The sequence below is a fragment of the Saccopteryx leptura genome, chromosome 1 (assembly GCF_036850995.1).
Source record: "Saccopteryx leptura isolate mSacLep1 chromosome 1, mSacLep1_pri_phased_curated, whole genome shotgun sequence".
NCBI lineage: Eukaryota > Metazoa > Chordata > Mammalia > Chiroptera > Emballonuridae > Saccopteryx > Saccopteryx leptura.
In genome coordinates this window covers 185,148,079-185,172,305 of record NC_089503.1, presented here as the reverse complement: position 1 = coordinate 185,172,305, position 24,227 = coordinate 185,148,079, and the positions used below count along the sequence as shown (strand labels likewise).

The following is a 24,227-nucleotide window of genomic DNA, read 5'->3' as shown; positions in this document are numbered from 1 at the left end:
TTCACGTTTGCTCAGCCAGCAACGTGACCAATGGGATGAAAGGAATTCCGCCGGGGTGTGAAGGAAAGATCAAAATGCTTCTGTCCCCTCCTCTCCCTTACTCCCTTACACAAGCAAAGCTGTCACTCTCCCAAAGACACCCACTGTTTTAATAGGCGAATGAATGAATACCTGAAATCCGGAAATGTGACTAGGTGATTAGTGGAAGGGGAGGCACCTGATGAGGTGGAAAATCTGGGCCGTGGTTGAGATGGGAAGCCTACCTGATGTCCTTAACTCACACTGCTTGAGCTGGGGCTTCTCATTGTCCCTCTCATCCAATTGCAAGGGGCTGGGGGAGACATCTGCCAACGTTAAAAACAAGGGTTCTAGGGTGGGCTCTGTGGGCGGTAATTGGAGAGGGAAAACCCCCTGCCAAAAGTGCAGGGCTTGTTACCTTCGCTGTATGAAGTGTCAGAACACTTTGCATTTTATGATCCTATTGAATGTATTTAGAACAATTGAATCCGTTTAATAATTAAAACCAATAACCAATGGGCACTCTGAGTGTATGGCATTGGTATTTAATATGCGGTGGGGCTGTGTCTGCAAACTGGTCTTTACTTCCTGACTTCTTCTGTCTCTCATCTGGTTGTAGCTGTCATTGTCATTTTTCCTAGAAGGGGGAGAGCCTGTTCTCTCCCTCAAGGTGTGTGAGTCGGGAGAGTTATTTCTGCCTCAGAGTTGATGGATACTTTCGGAGATTTAATCCTTTTCTCTTCTTTACTAACATTTCCATTTGGAATTGCTCGTGCGTTCAAGGACAGGCTGAAAGGCACGTTGGCTCTTAAGTCCCAAAGTGGACCTGGCGCTCTTCTTGGCTGCTGTCCCTGCGGCTGGACGTGCCATTTACTGAGAAGGCCCGCGCGCCTAAGCGAACGAGTGGCTTGCGGGTGTCTGGCTGTCCCAGTTCTCCCCGCGGTGAGTCTGGATTCCGCCCTCGCGGGGAGGCGGGGGTCCTGCGGCCAGACCTCGGTCAGCTGGGTCCCGCCCATTGGATTTTGGCCTCGGGGACAGCGACCGCAGGCAGGATCGCCAGCACTGGCCCCGACTTTTTCTCCGCCGTCCTGCCAGCCCCGAGCGGGAGCTTCTTCCCCCGGACCCCCAAGACCAGCCGGTCTCATCCAGCGCATCAGAAGTGGGACCCCCTCCGTCACCACGAACAGCTTTCAGTGCTAGTCGGGGAGCCAACCTGGCCGGGAGTGGGGCAGCCGGAGCAGGGCTCTGTCCCGCTGGGAGTGTGGACCGGTGAGAGGGGAAGTCCCCCGAGAGGCTGGAGGTGAGCGAGGGCGGACATAGAACCGAGGCAGACACGGAGCGGGGACGCGCACCGGGTAGCTGGGGGCAGAGGATAAGGGGGTGGCGTTAGAAGAAAGCCAGGCACCAGGATGAACACAGGGGTGGGGGTGGGTCGGGGTAAGTGGGCGGGCTTGGAAGTAAGCCGGGCGGGTGGAGCTCGACGTGGCGAGGGCGCGGGGCGGGGCGGGAAGTGGGTGGGGCGCCTCCGGGAAGGGGGCGCCCGGGGGGGATCCTTGGCTCAAGCAGCGGCGGGCGGTCGCGTGGCCGGGGTCAGCGCGATGAGCGGGGCCGAAGCGGCGCGGGGGGCGCCGGGCGTGACGCGGGGACTGCGGGTGGACGGGCTGCCCCCACTGCCCAAGAGCCTGAGCGGGCTGCTGCACTCGGCGTCGGGTGGTGGCGCGGCGGGGGGCTGGCGGCACCTGGAGCGGCTGTACGCGCAAAAATCGCGCATCCAGGACGAGCTGAGCCAGGGGGGCGCTGGCGGCGGCGGAGCCCGGAGCGCGGCGCTGACCATCAAGCCGCCCAACCTGGACGCCGCGCTGGCCCTGCTCCGCAAGGAGATGGTAAGGGGGCTCCACAGGTTGGGCGGGAATCTTCCCGTTCGGGCCGGTTCGCGGGACCCGGGCTCTGCTCCGGAAGTCCCCGCGCCCACCCGCCCCTCTGGCTTTTCGCCTCAGGAGCCGGCGCGGAAAGACGGGCACTGTCCTCTCAATTACCCCTTTTACTTGCTCTTTCTGTGCCCACGATTGGACCACCGCCGGTGGGGGGGGGGGGCGGTCCCCAGTCACAAAGGGCAGCTTTCGAAAACCCGCCGCGCGCTATCCCGCTGGCTCGGAAACTTCGGCGGCGGGAGGCGGCTTTGTCACCCCCCTCGGAGAGCAGCAGACTTCTCAGGTCTGGGAACTGCTCTCACTGCGCCCCGGGGTGAAGAACTGTGTGCGAGGGGGTTTTCCTACCCTGGGACGACAGCTTAGTCCGTGCGAGTGTAGAGAGCAGATTGGAGCAGCCCTTTCCCCCTCCCCTGTCCCCCAGGCGGCGCGTGCAGAATCCGATTACCGCGAGAGAGGCCGCGGCAGATGGTGGTGGAGGCGAAGGCGTCCCCAACCCCTCTCTGCGCCCGGCAGCTGTGTGCTCCCGTCTGGGGGGAGCCCGTGCGGGTCTTCGGGTTGTGTCTGGGCCCCAAATTGTAGGGCTTAGTTTTCCCCAGTCCTGGAGAGGTACATTAGGTATTTGTGGACCAGGACACACGATTCAAGGTAGCGCCAAAAGCAGGGCAAGGGCAAGGATTTAGGTGTCGGTGACCCTTTTCCCAGCTTTCTTCTCCGGGCTAGGCCCAGGCCAGCCCAGAACAGAAAAAACTGCCTCCATTCTAACCCTCTTGCTGGCCATGACCCCCCTCGCTGCCCCTTTTTCACCTACTGCCGGTCCTTTCCTCCTCCTGGCACAAGTAAATACTTTCTGTGTTTAGGAAATCTAATACTGTATATGAAACCTGCCCCCCCCCCCCCAAGAATAAATTTGCCAAAATATTTATCATAAGAATCTTTTAAATAGGCAAAATTAAATATTATTTAGAAAAATTCAATTTATGCATTTTTCTTTTTAAAGGAGTGTATCTGCTCTGAAAACAAATCGAAAAGCAGCCTTAACACTTTCTAATCAATTAAATATTATCTCTCCACTCTGCATCTAGCTTTGATGTGATTTCCAATTCTCTCAGAGGATTCTTTAAGCTTCTTCCAGAATGACTTAGATTCCGAATCAGCCATTTTTATTTATTAATAAACATTAATAGAAACCACTGCTGCATTTGAATTAGATAAACTTGTGCCTAGTATGTTGACAGTATGAACTTGGATGTAGGGTAAATGTGGGGGTTTAATAGGAAGATAACTACCCCCCCCCCTAAATTTCTTAGGGGAACAGAGACAGGAAGACCTCAGTGCCACTCCTGTTGTGACTCTGGTTTATAAACAGGCTCTTAAGTCATGCTGTGGTGGCTTGGGAGTCAGTGTGCCTTGCCTGGAAAGTAATTTTCCAGGTCCCTCCTGGTGCTACTCAATTACAGTCCCAATCTTGTAATTTTGCCTTCTGCCAGAGCTCTCTCAGAGCCTCTTTGAAGCGCAGGGAAAATAAACAGCCAGGATAGGTCTGTTTGATATTTAGGGCTACAGGCCTTGACAAGTCCCTTTGAGAAATGTTACAGGGTCTTTGGAAGTACTGTCCTCTTTAGGCTTTTTACGGGGCTGGGGTCTGAGCTGTCACCTCAAGTTGAGGCTCCCATTGGAGGCCTTTTGAGTTAACTGGGAGTTCATTCCTAAATTATTTGCAGAATGGTGTGTGTTGATCTATTTAATTTGAAGGCCTGAGGTCAAATATGTGTCAATGGATGCAGCTAGAATTCATGGCAGAATGTGATTAGTCCCCATTTTAAAAAGTCCTGTGCAAGCACAGAAATAGGGCTGACTTCTAGCAGCGGGCACTGGGGACCTCCGAAGACAACAAGATTTTACAAGGGGAAAGGGCCATAGGACAGTAACAGCAAGCAGGAACTGCCCCCCTCCCCCAAAGCGTAGGGAGGCAAGTTAACACTTTGAGATCCAGATGGTCTGACAATAGGGCAAGGGTGGTGGAAATCCTCAGGAAGTAGTAGCATGGCACGGAGTTGGAGTTTGAGGCATGTATTTGAAAGCAGGGTGTAGGAGGAGGGAGCACGAGATGCTCCAGGTGTGCACAGAAGAGGTGAGAACTTCCAACAGTGTGGGGACCTATAAATGGAACAACAACCTTATAGGGGTGCTTTTCTGAAGTGGAATCTGGAGGAATTGCTGATTAAATATTAGAGTTGGGGAAAGTGATGGAATGGAATCGGGGATGCCTTTAGCTTTTTATGAAAATACAGTGAAGCAAAACAGTTCGAAATTACTCATAGTCCCGGCTAGGTAGCTCAGCTGGTTAGAACATTGTTCCCGATATGCCAAGGTTGTAAGTTCGATCCAGGATCAGAGCACATACAAGAATCAACCAATTAATGCATAAATAAGTGGAACAAGTCAATATTTCTCTCTCTTCCCAAAAGTAATAAAACATTTTTGAAAATAATTATACACAGTCCTAGCACCTAGAGATACTCACTGTTAATATTTTGGGATTCCTCCTTTGTAAGCACAATGTCTATGTTGTCTATACATCATCTTTTTTACTTCTCCATAAGATAGATATTCAAAGTCTGTAATTTTTAAAAAGTCACTCAAAATTTAGGTACTTCCCCTATGGCCATAAATTCAACCAGATGTGTCCAGCTCCAAAGGCCTATTTAACCACTGCATTATACTGCCTGCATGGATATGTACACACACACACACACACACACTCACTCATGTGCGGATCACATTATACATTCTGGTTTGTTTTGGGGGGGCACATATTGCAAACATTTTTCAGGTCACTATGTATATTATAATGTCTCCAGCCACTGCATAGTATGCCATTATATGGTGTTGATAACCTTGATAATCTATCATTGGGGATGTGGGACTTCTTGCAGCAGTGGGGGAGTCAGGAAGAGAGGCTGCTTTAGGGTGAAGGTGGTTTGCCATTACATCAGTGGAAGAGTATGTTAAACATTTGAGAATGTGAAGCTGGAGACTTAGAGGAGCTATTCTGGCCTAGAGGGAATGGATTGAAGGATGGTGAGCATGAAACCTGGGGAAGCTGGTGTCCAGGGAATGTGAGGGCAGAGGGAGCTTGTGTGGGCAGAGGTTCTGTCCTGTGATTGGTGGGGACACCCTACTCTGCTTTAAGAGTGATAGTTTCAGCACTTCCTGTCCCTCCTCTGAAATTCTGTACAGCTATGAGTTCCCCCGCCCCCAATGGGTCCATTGCAAAGCTGTGAGGGTCACTCAGGTGGGTTATTACTGTATAGGCCCGAAAAAGTCTACTAAAACAAGAAGCTGAGTTTGTTGGGTTTTTTCTTTTTAAACATTAGAGACTATTTTGGGTGTATATCAGGTGTACAGTGCTATAGAGGACATAAAGTTGCCTAGGAACCATTAGGTGTTAAAGAGCATGTCCCATCTGGAACATTGGGCATCTTTATAGCAATAGACCACTTCTCATGTTCATGACCAAAGATTATGTTATGGTAGTAGAATAGAAACTCAACCTGAACTAGCTCTTGGAAAGAGTCTTGTTGCAGGGCCGGATGTATGCAGAGACAAACTAGAACAGGGCTGCTGGAGAACCCAGGAAGGCCACTCTGTGGTCCCCCCACCCCCTTTAATTTTTCTCTACATTTTGGAACATGGCTTCTCAGTTTCCCCACTGTCTTGGCCACACTTTTTTGTTCCAGTTTGGATAGACTGTGAGGAAGGATACCGGTGTGTCCAGCTCAAGTAACCTGGCCAGCATGAGCGAGCTTATTGTGACTGAGGGCAGAATCATATTTCACTAAGATGGTGTGACCATGTAGGAGGCTAGAGATTCTCCAAAGAAAGGACAGTTTGCAGAGTCCTGGACAGCCAAAGTACTGCATATCTACCACAGACCTCTTTCTATATAAAAATACTTTGCCCAGAGGACCACATAGTTTGAAAGATTTTTACCTAAGTTGACAAGCTAACTTTACTCAGCAGATCTTGGTAGGCATGTCAAATCCTTGCATGTGATTGAAGGAGACCCTTGACTCTCAGATCTCCTGGGCCACACCTTTCTTCACACAGATGTCAACATAGACTGTCCTGCATAGCAGCCTGGTGACGTTAGCACATCAGGCTTAGATACCTAAAATAGGCACACCAAAGTGCAGAGGCAGACAGAGAGCCTCAGACTTGCGGGCAGGAGACCTTGGAGGGGCGGCATCACTGGCAATTCTTGGATTCCACTTCCCAAATCAGCAGCAACAGGTTCTAATAGCTTTGACACAGAACCTCTTTGCTTCGCTTATATACTTATTTATTTTTATTCTTCAAACTACTAAACAATTATTTTGGTCATACACCTATGCACAAGTGGGAAGTTGCCCACACAGAACTTTTGAGTTCCTGAAGTGCAGTGATTTGAGCAAAGAATTAAATCTGACTAAAAATGACTTCTGAGTGAAGAATTTAATCTGAGGTAAAATGTTTGAATGTCAGACCAATACTACTTAGCTTCTCTGCATTTTAATTGATAGCCACGTGCCTGATGAGCTTGTCCATTGAACTCTATCTATTCCAGGAGCATGCATTAGTTTGAATAGCGCACATCCCAGCAGAGTGCAGTTCTTTTCCTACACGTGAAACCAGTGTCTTAAGTGAGGAGGTTGTGGTCTTTCAGAGGATTATGTTAAAAATCCAGCTGCAAATCAGGCCTGTGAAACGCCATCTGAAATGAGAGCCTTAGCTCCAATGCAGCATTCTTGATTGACGTGGATCATTGGAGCCTAGGGATATCCAGTGGCCTTTAATGCTGCCTTCCCACCAGCATTCTTTATCCTAGTGGTGTTCAGAGGATGGACCACCGGCCCTGGAATCTCTCAGGCTGCTCTTATAAGCAGATTATCAGGCCCCTTCCTATCATTCCAGTATCAGAATCTGGGAAATTCTACTTTTAACAAGCTCTTTAAGAGTTGGAAAACTCTTGAACATCAAGAGTTTGAATTCGGTTATGAAATTATGATATAATTTTGGCAAGCCACTTACTTCACTACTTTAGGCTCCAGATCCCCTAATAGAATATGAGAATTAAATGCCACGAAGGGCCCCTTTGGTATAGCAGTATAATTCTCTTCCCCTCATGTGCTTCTGGGTCCTTACGGCACCTGCAGAAGAAGTTCGTTCTGTCATAAAATCACATGGGCGCAGTTCAGGACCTACTTAGAGAAGGGTATGTGGTGCCCCTGAGGACATGTGCACAGGTATACTTGTTGTAGACCCACTTTGTGCAAGGCATTAGGAACAGAGAAGGAAGAATGGTACAGATTTGCTACTGAGCTCCGTTCATCAACAATCAGACTGTCCACAGTAGTTCTTAAAAATTTTAGACTATAATTACCCCATGCAGTACTTGCCCCATCCCAGTATCTATGCCAAAAAAGAAAAAAACTAAGTAAGTGTCTATAATAGTTTGTGCATGTGAAACCATGTGTATGTCTATGGGGTCACTGGTCTGGTTTCATTCACCTTTTTTTTTTTTTAATTTTAATTTTTATTTATTCATTTTAGAGAGGAGAAGGAGACACACACAGAGAGAGAGAGAGAGAGAGAGAGAGAGAGAGGAGAGACAGAGAGAGAGAAGGGGGAGGAGCTGGAAGCATCAACTCCCATATGTGCCTTGACCAGGCAAGCCCAGGGTTTCGAACCGGCGACCTCAGCATTTCCAGGTCGACGCTTTATCCACTGCGCCACCACAGGTCAGGCTCTGGTTTCATTCACCTTTGATGTTACCTACACCCCCAAGATTTGAAGATATAAAGGACTTAAAGATATTTTTTCATACCATTTCATATTTAGCTATTATTGTATCTATTTCTAGAGACCGTAAATTAATATTTTTCCTGACTTATAAGTATCTTACAATAGCACACCCTTCTGCCTCCCCCCACTTTTGGTTAAAGTCACTTGTCTGTTAAATTGAATGTGAAAGTGCCCCAGCTGCTGACACATAGTCTACCTCCCCATTTATAAAGGATTTTGAACCAGCTAGTGCCAGCTCGGAGCCCTGGTCTAGCATTCCTCTAGATTTTAGAGGCCAGTTGGGCAAGGATGCCCAGAGTGTGCTCGAGAAGAGGGCTGCAGCCCTGGTGCGTTCACTCCCACCGAGCAGCAGTTGAATGATTTGTGCTTTTGCTCCTGAAAGGCTCACCTAACTCCATGGAAACTTCAGAACCCAGTTTGAAAAGTGTAGTTTTTCACGATCCTGGGCAGACCACAGACTCCATGAACAGGAAACCAGCCCTGGGACTGGCTGGGTCAGATATCTATTCCTCTTGCCCAACTTTATTCTTCGGAGCTTCCGCCTCCTAGTCACCCATTTTTTGCCCGCATATTCCAGATGTTTTCAAGTGATAAGTAGGCAGAGCTGGTTGGGTTGCTCCTATCCCGTGGCTCATTCCTTCACAGTTAACAGATGTCTCAAGAACTTTGGAGACATAAAAACCTTTGGCCTTCCTTAGGGCTCTACAGAAAATTTTTTTAAGACTGTGGCCTTTTTAGTTTTTTGTTTGTTTTTTATAAATAAATTTTTATTAATTTTAATGGGGTGACATCAATAAATCAGGGTACATATATTCAAAGAAAACATGTCCAGGTTATCTTGTCATTCAATTATGTTGCATACCCATCACACAAAGTCCCTTTTTAGTTTTTATGAGCACTTTCTGTTCACTTCCTTGACCAGCCCTAAGAGCTGTGGGCTGACCTAGTTTTGCAGGCATGAGGATCCTGAATTTAAGATTGGGGAGGGAGGTGCTGTCCTTGGCCAGGTGGGTGGGGGAGTAGAGAAGGGAGGGCCTCTGTCCTCTGACCAGTGTTCTCCAGGTGAGGGATGACCCCCGCTGACACCAGGGCCCCAGCCAGAGGGGCTGGGCTGAGGAAGATTACCGGGAAATACATATGGAGACTAGAGAATGTGGGAAGAGGGTGTTTTATTATATTGTTGACTGTGCTTAGAATTGGAGATAAAATAGCCAAGTTCAACATAGTTAAAGAGAAATGACAAGCTATTTTAACATCCCTTATAAGCACAGATATGCAAATTTAAACAACAGGGTATCATGTTCTACCTAAAGGACCAACAAAGATTTAAACAAATGATCATAATGGTGGTGAGGCTGTGGGGAAATAAATAGCGTAAAACAGAATGGACACCAACCACTTTCTTTAGCCTTTTCTGTCAGTTTTCTGGAAAACACTAGGTGCTGACATAAAGTTTTCTATGTATTGTCTGTGTAAGGTATTTTTCCCCGCCGAGGAAGAAGGAAGGGGCCGTAGCCATAGAGTGTGGAATAGTAAAGACTTTATTGAATACAGAGCGCTTCCCGCCCGACAAGGCTCCCTGGTTCTGGGGACATGGAGGCCAGGGAAGTTGCATAGGGTGACCCGTGTAGAGGATATTTAAAGGGTCCCGTCTAGGGTGGTCAAGCTAATATGACGTGGTGAAATCTCACTGGCTGGCAGATGGTCGCTTCTTTCCCAAGGGCTCCTGGGAAATTTCTTTTGGCACGCTTGGATGTGGGTGATTCTAGCTGAGTTCCCAGGTCTGGGTTCCTCAAGTGACCGTCTCCCATTGCTGACCACCCCACATTCCGATCTTTTTGTGTTAATTAGGGGCACCGCTTATTCATCTGGCTACTTCCTGCTGATTAGGGGCGTCGTGGGGAGGGGAGATCGGAAAGTGGTGGTTTTAAGGGGAGTTGGGAGGAACATCTGTTAGACCGTGACTGGAGAAACTTCGAGGATGCGGTCCTGTAAGGATTTAAAAAAAGAGGAGTAATAGGGGGATCTGCAGGGTCCAGCCTTTTGGTGAGCTGGAGACGGGTAGGGCCCAGTGGTTCCAAACTGCTAGCGATCCTGCATGAGGTTAAGCTTGAGGTGAGAGACATGGTTAGACATGAGGGTAGCATTGATTATGGGGGAGCACTTAGTATTGAGGAATAGTAGGAGTAGGTGGGAAGATGCTGTCAGCTGGATAGTGGTTCCAAGACTGTGTAGAATGTCCCGACCCAGGAGGGGTACAGGGCACGATGGCATAACTAAGAACGAGTGTGAAAAGGAGATTCCGTCCAAACTGCACGTCAGGAGTGTCATAAGAAGGGGAAAAGAAGGGGTCCCATCCATTCCCATAACCGAGACCTGTGAGGGAACTAGAGGTCTAGAGTGTGGTGGCAAAACAGAGGAGGTAGCCCCCATGTCCACAGGAAATGAGATGGACTTACCCGTTTCTGTGGCATTACCCTGGGGTTTGGTGAGGCTAATGAGGGTCTCCAAGTCCAGGGCGTCAGTCCCAGGAGTTCGAGCGATGGGCCCATCTGGCTGGACTGGCCTCCCATCTGGGCGGCTTGTCCTCCACGTAGAGACACTGAGGAAAAGCCTGTTGCCCAAAGGGGACAATAGCTCCACCAGTGACTGGGCTGTTTGCAATTAGGGCAGGGCTCAGTAGGCAGCCGCTGGCAGGGGCCCTGCCATTACCAGTGACCCTGCTTGCCACATTTAAAGCAAGCTGCTGGTGGGGATCTTTATTGTGGCTTGGACTTGGGTTGGGCACTTTCTGTGTCTTGCCCCTGTTGCTCTGCCAGCCTCAGGGCTGCCACAAGAGTCTGGGTTTGGAGAGTTACCTTCTGCTGCATGCGGGCCTGGCGAACAGTCTTGGCCTGTTCCTACTAGCCGTGACCATTAAAAACTTTAAACGCCATGTTCACAGGTCCTGGATAGGGGTTTGGGGGTTAGAATAAGAGGAGGAAGTGGGTTCCTGGGGAGCCCGGCACCCAGATCCGGCAGAAAACGCCAGAGCCAGAGGCAGGACAGGGCCAGAACTTCCCACAAGAAAATTGGGGTTGGGCTTTGGGGTCCTGCAAACTGGTATAGGAGCCAATGGCAGGCTGAGAATGGCCTGACAAAGGAGGGGCTTAAGAACACAGTGGAGAAGGGAGGGGCCCCTAGCTGGCAGGGGAGAAGAAAGAGAGACTGGTATTTGCAGGTGAATGAGAAAAGGGAGGGGAGAAGGCTCTCAGAGGGAAGAGACCTGAGCGAAGAGGTCCGCAGAGGGACCAGAGAGGGGTCCTTAGAGAGGGGTGCCCCTGGGGGTCAGGCAGGAGGGGGAGAGAGTTGGGAGTCAGGAGAAGGAGGAAAGATTAGGAACGGAGGTTTTAGGTGAAGTTTCTCTGGCCGGAAAAAGGGCCTGTGTGTAGAACTGGTGGCACAGAGATTAGGACGGGAGCGCAAATAACTAGAAGCCCTGTATGTAAGGGATCTCCAACCAGTTCACAGTTCTTTTGGCGATAGTTAAATTGGTGAGGGTCTTAAAACCGAAAGTTCCTTCAGGAGGCTATCTGGTTTGATTATCCAGTGGGTTCTGTGGCCTGGCCACAGTGGAGAAGAAGAACAGTTTCTTCTTCTTTAGGGAGGGAGAGATTTCGGATAAGGCACTCCAGGAGTGTTTTTGGATTAGGTTTAGATTCCTGTGCCTCTACGGCCATCCTCAGTTCTCGGAGTGGTCAGAGTTGAGCATTGGCATCCCAAAACTCAAGCTCTGGCCACGGATAAGGTAAAGTGGGTGTGCTCGGGACATCTCCACGGGCACACACGCACTCGGAACAGAAAGAGGTGCCTGACACAGCTGCAGTTTCGGACAGGGATTCTTGGCAGAAAGAACTGAGGGGAGGCTGGAGGTAGGGGACTTACCACACCGTGCGTTGAAGTGGGTGGAAGGTCAGAGATCCTGGTTCTTTCTCGGAGGGGAAGGGGAGAGGAGCGGTCCTTGTGGACTTCAACTCCTCCCGGGTTTTTGGCACCAAAATGTAAGGTATCGATATTTTTCCCCACCGAGGAAGAAGGAAGGGGCCGTAGCCACAGAGTGTGGAATATGGAATAGTAAAGGCTTTATTGAGTACAGAGTGCTTCCCGCTCGATGAAGTTCCCTGGTCCTGGGGATATGGAGGCCAGGGAAGTCGCATAGGGTGACCCGCGTGGAGGATATTTAAAGGGTCCTGTCTAGGGTGGTCGAGCTAATATGACGTGGTGAAATCTCACTGGCTGGCAGATGGTCGCTTCTTTCCCAAGGGCTCCTGGGAAGTTTCTTTTGGCGCATAAGTGTGGGCAGCTCTAACCAAAGTTCCCGGGTTTGGGTTCCTCACGTGACCATCTCCCATTACTGACCACCCCACAGTCTGAGAACTTGGTTTTCTGACTTTTAGCTTCAGATTTTCCTCCTTAACTGCCCTTAAAAAAATTTTTTTTTAATTTATTGATTTTAAAGAAGGTGGGTAAAGAGAGAGAGAGAGAGAAACATCGACATGTGGTTCCACTTATTTATGCATTCAGTTTGATTCTTGTCTGTACCCTGACTGGGGATCAAACCTGTAGCCTTGGTGTATTGGGACGATGCTTTAACCAATTGAGCTACCTGGCCAGGGCTGCACCTACTCTAACAGAATGTCATTCAGGAAAACGACAGAATACAAGCTAACATTCAAACATGTGTTGAGATCCAAGATGTTATTAATAACTTGTCTTTTTCCTCCTGTTCCACCTGACTTTCAGCACCAGCAGCATCCATGCTAGCAGTTGCATCTTTGGGAACAAACCATTAGGCCTTGGATACAAATCCTTGATGAATGGTCTGCTGCTTGTGGCTCCAGGACTGGGGAAGGATTAGAAGGAAAGCACCCCATTTCCCTTCTCTGCCTTCTTTCCTGCAATTTCATTTATCTTACAAAAATAGTCACACAAGTAAATAACAGTACTTGTAAAGGAAGGTGTTGCTGTCATATATAACAGCATTATATAATATATAATAGTGACAGAATACTATATGATTGTGGAAAAGAATGTGGTAACCATATATAAGGGCAGATGTTTATAATGTGAAAAAAAGTTATAAAACAACACATATATACATTTGTATAAGTGGTAACAATAGCTAAAAAACAAATTAGATGTGCATAGTATCTTCAGGGACATATACTAAACTGGTAAAAGTGGATACCTTTAGAATAGTGGTTCTTTAAAGTGTGGTCTGGGGACATCTAGGGGTCCCTAGATCCTTTTGGAGTCCATAATTATGTGGTAGTCATATTGACAAATATAATTTTTTTAAATATTACTTAGGAGCCTGACTGGTGGTGGTGCCCTGGATAGAGCATCAACCTGGGATGCTGAGGATCCAGGTTCAAAACCCTGAGGTTGTGGGCTTGAGTGTGCTCATTTGGCTTGAGCGTGGGGTTTCCAGCTTAGCGTGGGATTATAGACATGATTCCATGGTCGCTGGCTTGAGCCCAAAGGTCACTGGCTTGAATGAAGCCCAAGGTCTCTGGCTTGAGTCCAAGGTTGCTGGCTTGAGCAAGGGGTCACTGGGTTGGTTGGAGCCCGCGGTCAAGGCACATATGAGAAGCGGTCAGTGAACAACTAAAGTGCCGCAACTATGGATTGATGCTTCTCATCTCTCTCCCTTCCTGTCTCTCTCTCTCAAAAACAAACGAAAAACATATATATATGTACATGTGTGTGTATATACATATATATATACACATATATATAAAATTTAGGAAATTTATAAACCTTTGGAATATCTGCATAATTCAGTAAATCAGTTTTCCACATAACTAATGCTTGATACTACAGTCCTGCATGGTTAAAAGTTCCATTTAAAGTGTAAGACTGATGGATTTTAAAGTAACAGTATGAAAAGTTCATAGTTCCATACTGCAGCCAACTAAAAGAGAGAGTCAAATAAGAATAACCACAGTTATCTCAAAGTCTTTTAAGTGCTCTTTTTCATTCATATCTGTCTGAGGACAGATTTTCTTCGTTTACTTCAACCAAACAATATACCACAAAGGATCAAATGCAGAAGTAGATAAACCCAACATTTAAAAGATTTACAAAATGTTATTATTCATAAAAATGTTATTATGCAATGGGTATATTATTGTTTTTAAATGGGTTAATCAAATTTCTCAGTTTTAATTTCTCTTAGGGTAAATATCGGTAGTTTTAAACAAGAGTTTTTTGGGATCCTCAGTGATTTTTAACAGTATAAAGAGGCCCCAAGACCAAAATATTTGAAGATTGCTGCTTTAGAACATGGAATTAGGGAAGACAGGCTCATAGAATTATGACCCCTTTAATTTCTAATATATTAGGATATTTTGTTTCTATAATTGGGGAAAAAATGTAAAAGAATGTACAAAGACATTTCTCAAAGAAAATGGTAGATGGCTTTTCTTCATCTGTGTCTAGGAGAGGACAAGAGGAAACGGGCTGCGCTGGTACGAACAGGAATTTAGGTTTGAGAGAACAAGGGTGTCCTCAGAAGGTCAGAGAGAGGGATAGATAGGAACAGACAGGAACGGAGAGAGATGAGAAGCATCAATCATCAGTTTTTCATTGTAACAATCATTAGTTGTTCATTGATTGCTTTCTCATATGTTCCTTGACCGTGGGGCTACAGCAGACTGAGTAACCCCTTGCTCGAGCCAGCGACCTTGGGTCCAAGCTCATGAGCTTTGTTAAACCATATGAGCCTGCGCTCAAGCTGGCGACCTCGGGGTCTCAAACCTGGGTCCTCCTCATCCAAGTCCGACACTGTATCCACTGCACCACCGCCTGGTCAGGCTCATTGATTGCTTCTTATATGTGCCTTGATGGGGGGAGGGGGCTTCAAGTCAAGCCAGTGACCCCTTGCTCAAGCCAGCAACTGTGGGCTCAAGTCAGCAAACTTGGGCTTCAAACTAGTGACCTTTGGGCTCAAGCCCAAAAGGGGCTTGATCATGGGTTCTTGTCAATGATCCCATGTTCAAGCCGGTGATGCCACACTCAAGCTGGTGAGTCTGCGCACAAACCAGAGACCACAGGGTTTTGAACTTAGGACCTCAGCATCCTAGGTGATGCTCTCTATCCACTCTACCACCACCAGTCAGACAATTTTTTTTTAAGTACCTTAAAGTTTTTAATGATACTTTTTTTTAATGAAATTATTGGATGACATTAGTTTGCAAAACTATACAGGTTTCAGGTGCACAACTCAACAAACCACCATCTGCACACCACATCGTGTGCCCTCTGCCCCTAGCATCATCTCTTACTGTTGCTATTCCCCCCACACCTTTTATCCCCCCACACCTTTTATCCCAACCTCCAAAGGTCCCCTCCCCCTTTCCCTCTGGCTATCACTGCACTGTTGACTGTCTGTTATGTATAATATATATGTTTTTCGTTTAATCCCTTTCCCTTCTTTCACCCAGTCCCCCCACCCCTCTGACAACTGTCAGTCTGTTCCATGTGTCCCTGCCTCTATTTCTGTTTTGTTCATCAGTTTATTGTGTTCATTAGATTCTACATATAAATAAGATCATATGGTATTTGTCTTCTGTTTAGAATCAACAAAATTTCCCTTAAAAGGTTTGTTTCATCTTCTAAGCCTTGTTTTCTAGTGGTAATATTTCCACTAGAAATAGTATTGTGATTTTTTAAAAGTTAGGAAGAACTCCCTTCCCCACAGCAACCTCCAAAGATATTGTGACCCGAAACCCGACGGAACCACCGCCCTTTCTGAGGTGTATGTCTGCGGCTAGCCCTATTGTGAAGTTTTGAAATCACTTCAAGGTCAGTTCTGGGTTGTTGGCCCATTGTTGATGGCATGTTGGTGAGCACCTGCGTGTGCCGCGGGTGGGTGCAGGGAGCTCTGTGGGAAAAGACAAGAGAAAGATCAAGAAGGAAGCAGGAAGCCCAGATAGAGAGAGGAAGGAACCACGTTGCCAGTTCAGAGCAGTGAAAGTGAGTGGATGGATGGGTTCTTGTCTTAAAGGTCTAGAGTAGGGGCTGAAAATCACAGGGTCTCAGAATTCTGGATTTTTATAAAATGAGCCTGAGTTTTTCCCATGTGTGCTTTTCAAAAAAGAGCTGTATTTTCTGAATCCAGCTGTGAATGAGGATATCAGCTGTCCTTCAGGGACATGTGGGGACACGTTACTGAGATGACAGGCTCCCTGTGCTGGTAGATTAGGGACAGTGGTGGGAGTTAGTGGGTGCCTGAAGCATTACTCTGCAGGTTAGTTTTCTTGGATGGTCCGTCAGTCCCCTTCCTACATCCGACGCTCATACTTCAGTGTTTAGAGACTGATTTCTGGGCTGAAATCTCCCAGCACACACAGCTCAACTAGGAGGAAATCTGGTTTTGTGCTTTTTGCTCCCATCCAGCAAGTTTTGTTTTCTCTCTTTTTTTTTTTTCTTTCTTGTGAGAGAGAGAGGAGAGAAAGACAGGAAGGGAGAGATTTGAGAAGCACCAACTCATAGTTGCAGCATGTTAGTTGTTCATTGATTGCTTCTCCTACATGCCTTGACTGGGAGGCTCAAGCCAGCGACCATGGGGTCATGTTGATAATCCGTTGCTCAGGCTGGTAACCCGCTTTCAAGCTGGCGAACTGTGCTCAAGCCAGATGAGCCCGCAGTTGAGGTGGTGACCTCAGAGTTTTGAAACTGGGTCCTCAGCATCCCAGGTCAATGCTCTATCCACTGCGCTACCACCAGTTGTCAAGAGGTGGGGTTTTTTTCAATGATGTAGTTAAAACCATGTAGTCTAAGGCTTTCCTCAGGGGTACCTTGGGGTGCCTGGGCACAAAGGCCAACCTGTTTAGCCTGCTGCCTCTGAGGCTGCCTAAGGGACATAGCCAAATGACTGCCGATCCCAGCATGACCCCACTGCCAGCGGCTTCTGCAGCCACAGGTTCCCTGGGGAGGGGGTCTTAGGTTTCTCCATCCAGGTGTCCCCCTGAGTGTCTGCTCTGCAAGGCTCTGTGCTGGCTTCTGGGGATCCCACAGGAGTGTATTGCTACATCACAGGCTTGTCCTCTGTTGGGCAAATAAGTTTGTAAAATTTGTGTTACTTGATTTTGCTCACTTTTATTGTTAAAAATGGCCACTACCCAGATATGTGATCTTGTGATCTGTGAAAAGGCTAATTACCTTCCTGCTCAGGAAAGGCCATTGTCATGCTAATGTGTGCTGGAAAAGGGGTTTCACACCTAAAAGTTTTAAGAAGAAGAAGGGAAGGAGAAGGAGGCCATATATATATATATATATATTATATATATATATATATATATATTTTTTTTTTTTTTTTTGTATTTTTCTGAAGTTGGAAACCGGGAGGCAGTCAGACAGACTCCCGCTTGCACCTGACCTGGCATATATTAATAGTAGATCCTCACCAACTGTTTACTGAATAAATAATAACAGAGCATGCCCACCAGGGGGCGATGCTCTGCCCATCTGGGGCATTGCTCTGTTGCAACCAGAGCCATTCTAGTGCCTGAGGCAGAAGCCATGGAGCCATCCTTAGCGCTCGGGCCAACTTTTTGCTCCAATGGAGCCTTGGCTGCGGGAGGGGAAGAGAGAGACAGAGAGGAAGGAGAGGGGGAGGGGTGGAGAAGCAGATGGGTGCCTCTCCTGTGTGCCCTGGCTGGGAATCGAACCGGGACTCCTGCACACTAGGCCAGCGCTCTACCACTGAGCCAACCAGCCAGGGCAGGAGGCCATATTTTTGCAGAGAAGGCAGCCAAGATGGGTAGGGGGCTGAAGGAGAAGCCAGTTTGTGCGGAGAGAATATAGGGAACCAGAGGGGACTGAGACTGGTGGGGGGGCCTTTGATTCTAGGAAAAACTGGAAGGGATTCTCCTGGTTGTGGAATTGAAGAATGTGTGAGTGGGTTTTGGTGCCCCATATGTTTGTGTTTACTCACTGGCCGGGTGTGAGGCTAGAATAAAGGAATAGCCCACCAGTTTTCGGCTCCACAGTTTCTTTATCGTCTATCCAAATCTAATGGGAACCTGCACCTGCCTGGCAGCTGTGATGGCCGTGGCTACTGGCTATACATCCTCCATTAGGAGAAAGAAGACCCATGTGCAAACTGTCATATAAGGCAGAGAATAATAAATGCCATGGTACAGGCAGAGGAGGTGTGGTCAGGGACATGTATTGCTGAGCCAATCAAAGTCCACAGAGTCGAAGAGAGCCTGGTGTGGGCCAGGTGAGCAAAAAGGCTTTAACAGGTACAGTGGGAACAGATGGGGGGAGCAACCTGGGTGAGGGGACCTCAACCTGACCCATTGCATGAGGTGCAGGTAGGGGAGAATAGGCTACAGAATGCCATCTAGGGATTTGCCATTTCCCACTAGAAAGTTCAAGTGCAAGTGTTGACACATGCACAGCCAAGGCAGAGGTATCCTGGCTGGGAGGCTACGTTTGTTCATATAGTTGTTTACCTCATGTCCTTCTAGCTCATTTGGAGGGTTTCTGGTCAATTCAAGGAAGTTTAGTGCCTGAAGAAAGCAGAGAAGTTGAGAGGTATGTAGGCGTGTGTGTGCATGTGCGTTTGTTTAAAGCCCTGTTGAATCCGTCTAAATGCCTGGCATCTGTTGGGTTGGGTGGTAGGTGTGTGCCAGACCAGCTGTGTTCCTAGGCGGGCCAGACTGCCGTTTCTAGGCCAGCATTCCACCCAGTGACAAGGCAGGTTTGTGAGTCACCGGCTGCTGCAACACAGAGGGTCCAGGACAGGTTCCCACTCTGGCCTGGTAGGTCTGGGACACTGGAAATGCACCTAAAAGGAATAGCTTTGGGACCATGTTGTCTTGGGGCAGTACGACATCATGGCAAGTCAGAGCCTTGGAAACCAGTGAGGATTGTGGAGCCATGGGGCCCAGGTTCCAGAAGGTGAAAGTCGGAGCGGGTCCAATGGCATGCTGCCCCCTGCCACTCATGTCTTGTTCCACTATTCATTCCCAACATGGGAGACAGTCTTGGGATTACCCAAGCAACCTACTGGTATTAGAGTGATTCAGTAGAATGAGCTCTAGGATTCCAAATCTTTTCTATGGCTCTTTGAGCAAATATTGGTTTGACTCTGGGAGGGTATGACTAATGTTATTAAAGTTTATATTTCTTGTAATAAATCCAAGAAAAGACAGGCTGAGTCAGAATCTGTAGCTCGGTTACCATATTCAGATCTGGATACTGGAGAGGACTCCTGGAAAACTGGAGCGAGTCCAGAGGGAAGGTCTGGATGGTTAACGGACCAGATCGTCCTCCTGAACAGCTGAAGGAGCTGAGGCTATTAGCTGGAGAACACAGATAGTTTTCCTCAAGGGCTAGAGGGATAGAATCAAAACTATCTTCCAGTATTTAAAAGGTGGTTATGAAAGAGAGACATTAGGTTTATATATGCAACAGTTACACCTGGCATGAGGTGGTCTCTAGAACCTACATGTGGCAGATCTGGACTTTGTACAAAGAGTAATTACACTTGAATGAACTGGTCTGGAAGGTCCTCCTTTGGGGGTTTGAATAAGGACATCGAGGTCCTTTCCTATTTGAGAGTCTTTAGTCACCACTCATGGGGCAGGCTCACTGGGTGGTTTTCATCTTATCCAGCTGCACTGGCGGCCTGTACTGAAGGTGACCAGGTGGTTCTACTTCAGGTTCGGTGTTGAAAGGGAAGGGAGGTACGTGGCGGCCCACGGGGCCCTGATGCCTGACAGGTCTGTCCCTGCCATTCTTTTTTTTTTTTTACAGAGACAGAGAGAGAGTCAGAGAGAGGGATAGACAGGGACAGACAGACAGGAATGAAGAGAGATGAGAAGCATCAATCATCAGGTTTTTCATTGTGACACCTTAGTTGTTCATTGACTGCTTTCTCATATGTGCCTTGACCGTGGGGCTACAGCAGACCGAGTAACCCCTTGCTCGAGCCAGCGACCTTGGGTCCAAGCTGGTGAGCTTTTGCTCAAACCAGATGAGCCTGCACTCAAGCTGGTGACCTCGGGGTCTCGAACCTGGGTCCTTTGCATCCCAGTCCGATGCTCTATCCACTGCGCCGCCGCCTGGTCAGGCTCCTTGCCATTCCTTCTTGAGGTGACATTCTGCAGGTTAACAGAGTGGAAAAGAATAATAAAAATAACATTGACACCTATGAGAGCAGTGGCTGTCTGTTGCTTTTCTTAGGAGTTGAACGATTTGTCTGGGGGTTCGGGGGGAAGGGGGCAGAGCCAGTATTTGAACCCAGGCTGGTGAATCCAGAGCCTGCGTTCTTCCTGCTATTCTGCCTGTTTGTCTTGAAACTCAGTGCTCACAGGAGAATGAGTGTAAGTGGCCCAGAAAAGACAGAAAGGTATTTTGTGTCAACACTGGCTCTTCATTGGAATGGCATCAGAATTGTCTGAGTCATTTTTAAAATACAAATGTCAGGTACCCACTTTTCCAATCCTGATTATCACACACACACACACGCACACTCAAATCGGGAACCAGAGCGATGGTGTCTGACCCCTGGATGTGTCCTTGTGGCAGCCTGGGCATCTCTTGGTTTGCCTGTGTACTTTGGTGAATAGGATGCCATGGAGCCAGGTCTGCCCTCTAAGAACAGCTCAGGCAACTCTCCCCTAGACGCATGCCACTTGTTTAGGACAAAGAATCAGTGGTTTACTACGCTTAGTCACAAAGCGTTTGAGCTGGCCATATCTACCTCCCTCATTTTATAAGCAGGTTGAGTGCAGGGGCCTAAACAAAGCCATTGAAAGTGGTAGAGCTGGGCTTGGAGACCATATCCCTTTCTTGGGGGACAAAACTCCTTTTAGGAGTTTTGGGGTAGCAGGTATTCTAGAATAATGAGGAATAGCTACAGAAACCAAAGAACTTGCCTCTGTATTTTGAAGTCTTCCGCTGAGCATGTTAGCAACATGTAGTGGAGAGAGAGAGACAGTGCTTGCTTAATGATTTACAGTGTTTGAAGAGTTTGAAGGGTAACCTGGAATTTAACACCCAGTCTTGTCACAAGATGAACCTTTCTTTCCAGGGCCCCAGCTTCCCTCATGTGACAGTCAGGCCGTCTTAAGTGGAAGAGCTCATTGCTGGGTAATTGTAAAGACTGAATCCTCTGACACTTTCTCCGTTTCCCTGTGTGTATGTTTCCATGCCTCTACAGTTCTTTAACCCAGGCCTTGGGATTTAGGACGTGTTCCATGACTGCTCATTCAAATGATGATATTTCGCCTGACCAGGCGGTGGCGCAGTGGATAGAGCATCAGACTGGGATGCAGAGGACCCAGGTTCGCGACCCCGAGGTCACCAGCTTGAGTGTGGGCTCATCTGGTTTGAGGAAAAGCCCACCAGCTTGAACCCAAGGTCGCTGGCTCCAGCAAGGGGTTACTCGGTCTGCTGAAGGCCCGCGGTCAAGGCACATATGAGAAAGCAATCAATGAACAACTAAGGTGTTGCAATGCGCAACGAAAAACTAATGATTGATGCTTCTCATCTCTCTCCGTTCCTGTCTGTCTGTCCCTGTCTATCCCTCTCTCTGACTCACTCTCTGTCTCTGTAAAAAATAAAAAAATAAAAAAATAAATGATATTTCATTTAATGCTCCCAATAGCCCTGTACGAGAAATTATTATTTTTTTTTAATAGAGACAGAGAGTCAGAGAGAGGGACAGACAGGAACGGAGAGAGATGAGAAGCATCAATCATCAGTTTTTCGTTGCGACACCTTAGTTGTTTATTGATTGCTTTCTCATATGTGCCTTGACCGTGGGCCTTCAGCAGACCAAATAACCCCTTGCTTGAGCCAGTGACCCCGGGTCCAAGCTGGTGAGCTTTGCTCAAACCAGATGAGCCCGCGCTCAAGCTGGCAACCTAGGGGTCTCGAACCCGGGTCCTCCACATCTGACGCTCTATCTGCTGCACCACCTGGTCAGGCGAAATTATTCTGTTTTGTCATCAACCCAGGCATAGAAGTGATATATGGCTTGCTCAAGGGCAGAAGGCAGGTCTCCTGGCATCTTGTTTAGTTTCTTCCTGGCAGCATTGCTCAGGGTCACTGTCACTGGTGGCCCCAGACTTTCTGAATCTAAATCTGTGTGGTTAACAAGATCCCAGGTTATGGTCATGCCGAGGAAAGTGTCAGCTATGCTGGCATGCCCACGTAGATGAACCCTTCTCTGTGGCTGATGGAAATGGCGCATTTTCTGTCCTGACTAGGCTCTTTTGTGGGATGGGCTGTGGGGAAGGGAGGACCTTGAAGATAAACAGAATATATGACTTTTAATTGGTTGGTCTTTGTTCTGTCACACTTATAAAAATAGTCTCCAGGAGACTCTTAAAGGCCCCCATCTTGCTGGGCTTAGTCAGGCGCTTGCTCGGAGACTGATCCCACCATCATTTCAGTGGAAGACTAACCCTGGCAGGAGGAGAGGGAGTTGGACCACTTCTCTTTAGAGCCTGGAGGCTGAGCTGGTCAGAGGATGGGGGCCCTATGGGGCAGGGAGCTGACAGTGACTCTCACAGCAGGGTCTTCTCTGAATTGAGCATAGCATCCAAAGTGGGACCGGCTGGGGTCACCAGAATGTGCAGTGCTGTTGTGTCACAGAGTGTGCCAGGTAAACTGCAGGCTGGGGCCCATGCCTGTAGGTGTGACCCTTCCCTGACACGCAGAGTAATGTCTGAAGCATGGGAATCACACATTTAGGGGATTTCAACACTGGCCTCCCAGAGCACCTGAGTGGTGTTCTAAGTCATGGTTGTGTGAGAGGAATGTGCTGGCTTGAGCAGGCGGGGACTGTATGTTCCACTAAAGTGAAACCCAGCGCTGACCTCTTGTTTCTGCCTCTACCCCTTCTTTCAAGGTTGGCCTTCGACAGCTGGACATGTCCTTGCTCTGCCAACTCTACAGCCTCTACGAGTCTATTCAGGAATACAAGGGAGCATGCCAGGCAGCGTCCAGCCCAGATGCCACTTATGCCCTGGAGAATGGCTTCTTCGATGACGAGGAGGACTATTTCCAGGAGAACTCACTCCATGATGGGAGGGAACGAGGCCCTCCGAGGGACTTGTTACCACCCACCTCTCCCCTCTCTAGCAGCAACTGGATTCTGGAGTCCATCTAGAGGGTCTTTGGAAGGAGGCTACTCTTGGACACACTCTCAGAGTTTGCTTCTCTTGCAAGGAGGCGCCTCTGCTCCTCCACTGGGGCGGTCCCCATGCACCTGGGACCAGTGCAGCTAGTTCTATAGGGAGGGAGCTCTTGGTGGACACCTGGTGGCAGTCTGTTTGAAGGCCCTGTTTCCATTTCCGCTTAGGTGATTTAGAGGTGCTCAGCGATGTCCTTGACACGCTGGTACCGAGGTACTGCTGCCAGGACTCAGAATGAGAATGTGACACAAGGATACTGAGAAGATCCTCACGGTGTTTCCGGGGGAACAACTTCTGTTATGTCCTGACAGGTGGTAGATGGTCCACACCCTCTGTCGTGGGGTTGGTCTCCAGTTTGCGATGTAGTAAAGCTAACATTGTAATGCTGCTCCCTTCCTCAGCCTGCGGTAGCCTTCTCAGCTGTTTGCTGAGCCTCCTGGTTGAGCTTTATTTATTTGTAATCTATTACTAACTGTCCAGGTGGCTCAGTTAAAGCTTTTTACTGAAAGAGTGAACATGGCAGGTCACATCAATCAACTGCATTCTTTTAACTTGTCAAAAATTATGTAACTCTCTGCCCATTAGCTACAGGATATGAAGAGGATATGAAGCTATATTGAGTAGAGGGAAACTGGGCAGGCTCACGGTTCATGTCATTCGCTGTGAGGTGGCAGACGGCATTTTAAAAGAATCTGAATGTTAAATTAGTATGTTACAAGGTGAATCCTCTTCTTCACTCACAACAGTGATCACCTTAAGCCTTAATATATTTATTAAAATCCTTTATGAACACGTTACATTTTGTAGGTTAAAAATGAGGATAAAACATTGAACTGTTTGTGGTTGTGTATTATTTTGGTCTGAATTCAGAATCGTCAGTTTTCATAATGTGAATGTGCTGAATCTCTTCAAATATAGAGAGAAAATTACAGTTTGTTTTCTCACTGTGAAGAATTTGAAAGAAGCTTTACTCTATTGGCTTCTTGGAAGTGTTGTGTCTGCAGTGGGCCGTTTACGGTGAGGTCTCAGGGCTGTTCGCCATTGAATACTGCAGACCCCTTGCTCCTCTTCTTCTTGGTGTGATTACTGCTTATTAGTGCCTCTTTCAGGTCAGAGAGAGGAAGTAAAACATCCTCATGTGCTGGCTTGTTGACAGCCTGCTGTGTACACAGCCCTGTGTCAGGAACTGGGGTGAGGTGCAGAGAGTGAAGCACATTCCTGCTTATTTCCTGTGTTG

General features: G+C 47.9%; 2 protein-coding genes across 3 annotated transcripts in view; both read left to right on the top strand.

The window, feature by feature from the left end:
- Nucleotides 1–539: 539 nt before the first annotated feature.
- Nucleotides 540–24,227, top strand: part of TTC13 (tetratricopeptide repeat domain 13) — a 126,688-nt gene continuing 103,000 nt past the window's right edge. The window contains exon 1 of the mRNA XM_066382976.1: nt 540–1,318. The gene's annotated coding sequence lies outside the window, so the exon portion shown is untranslated. The remainder of the gene's footprint in view (nt 1,319–24,227) is intronic.
- Nucleotides 1,543–23,917, top strand: FAM89A (family with sequence similarity 89 member A). 2 transcript variants are annotated; one of them, XM_066383039.1, is made up of 2 exons: nt 1,543–1,901; nt 2,371–3,024. In XM_066383039.1, exons 1-2 carry the CDS (start codon nt 1,617–1,619, stop codon nt 2,533–2,535), a joined length of 450 nt encoding a protein of 149 aa, XP_066239136.1. In that variant the 5' UTR covers nt 1,543–1,616; the 3' UTR covers nt 2,536–3,024. The 2 variants fall into 2 exon arrangements, with proteins under 2 accessions (XP_066239136.1, XP_066239126.1); XM_066383029.1 differs by lacking the exon at nt 2,371–3,024 and adding an exon at nt 22,705–23,917 and having other exon boundaries at nt 1,544–1,901.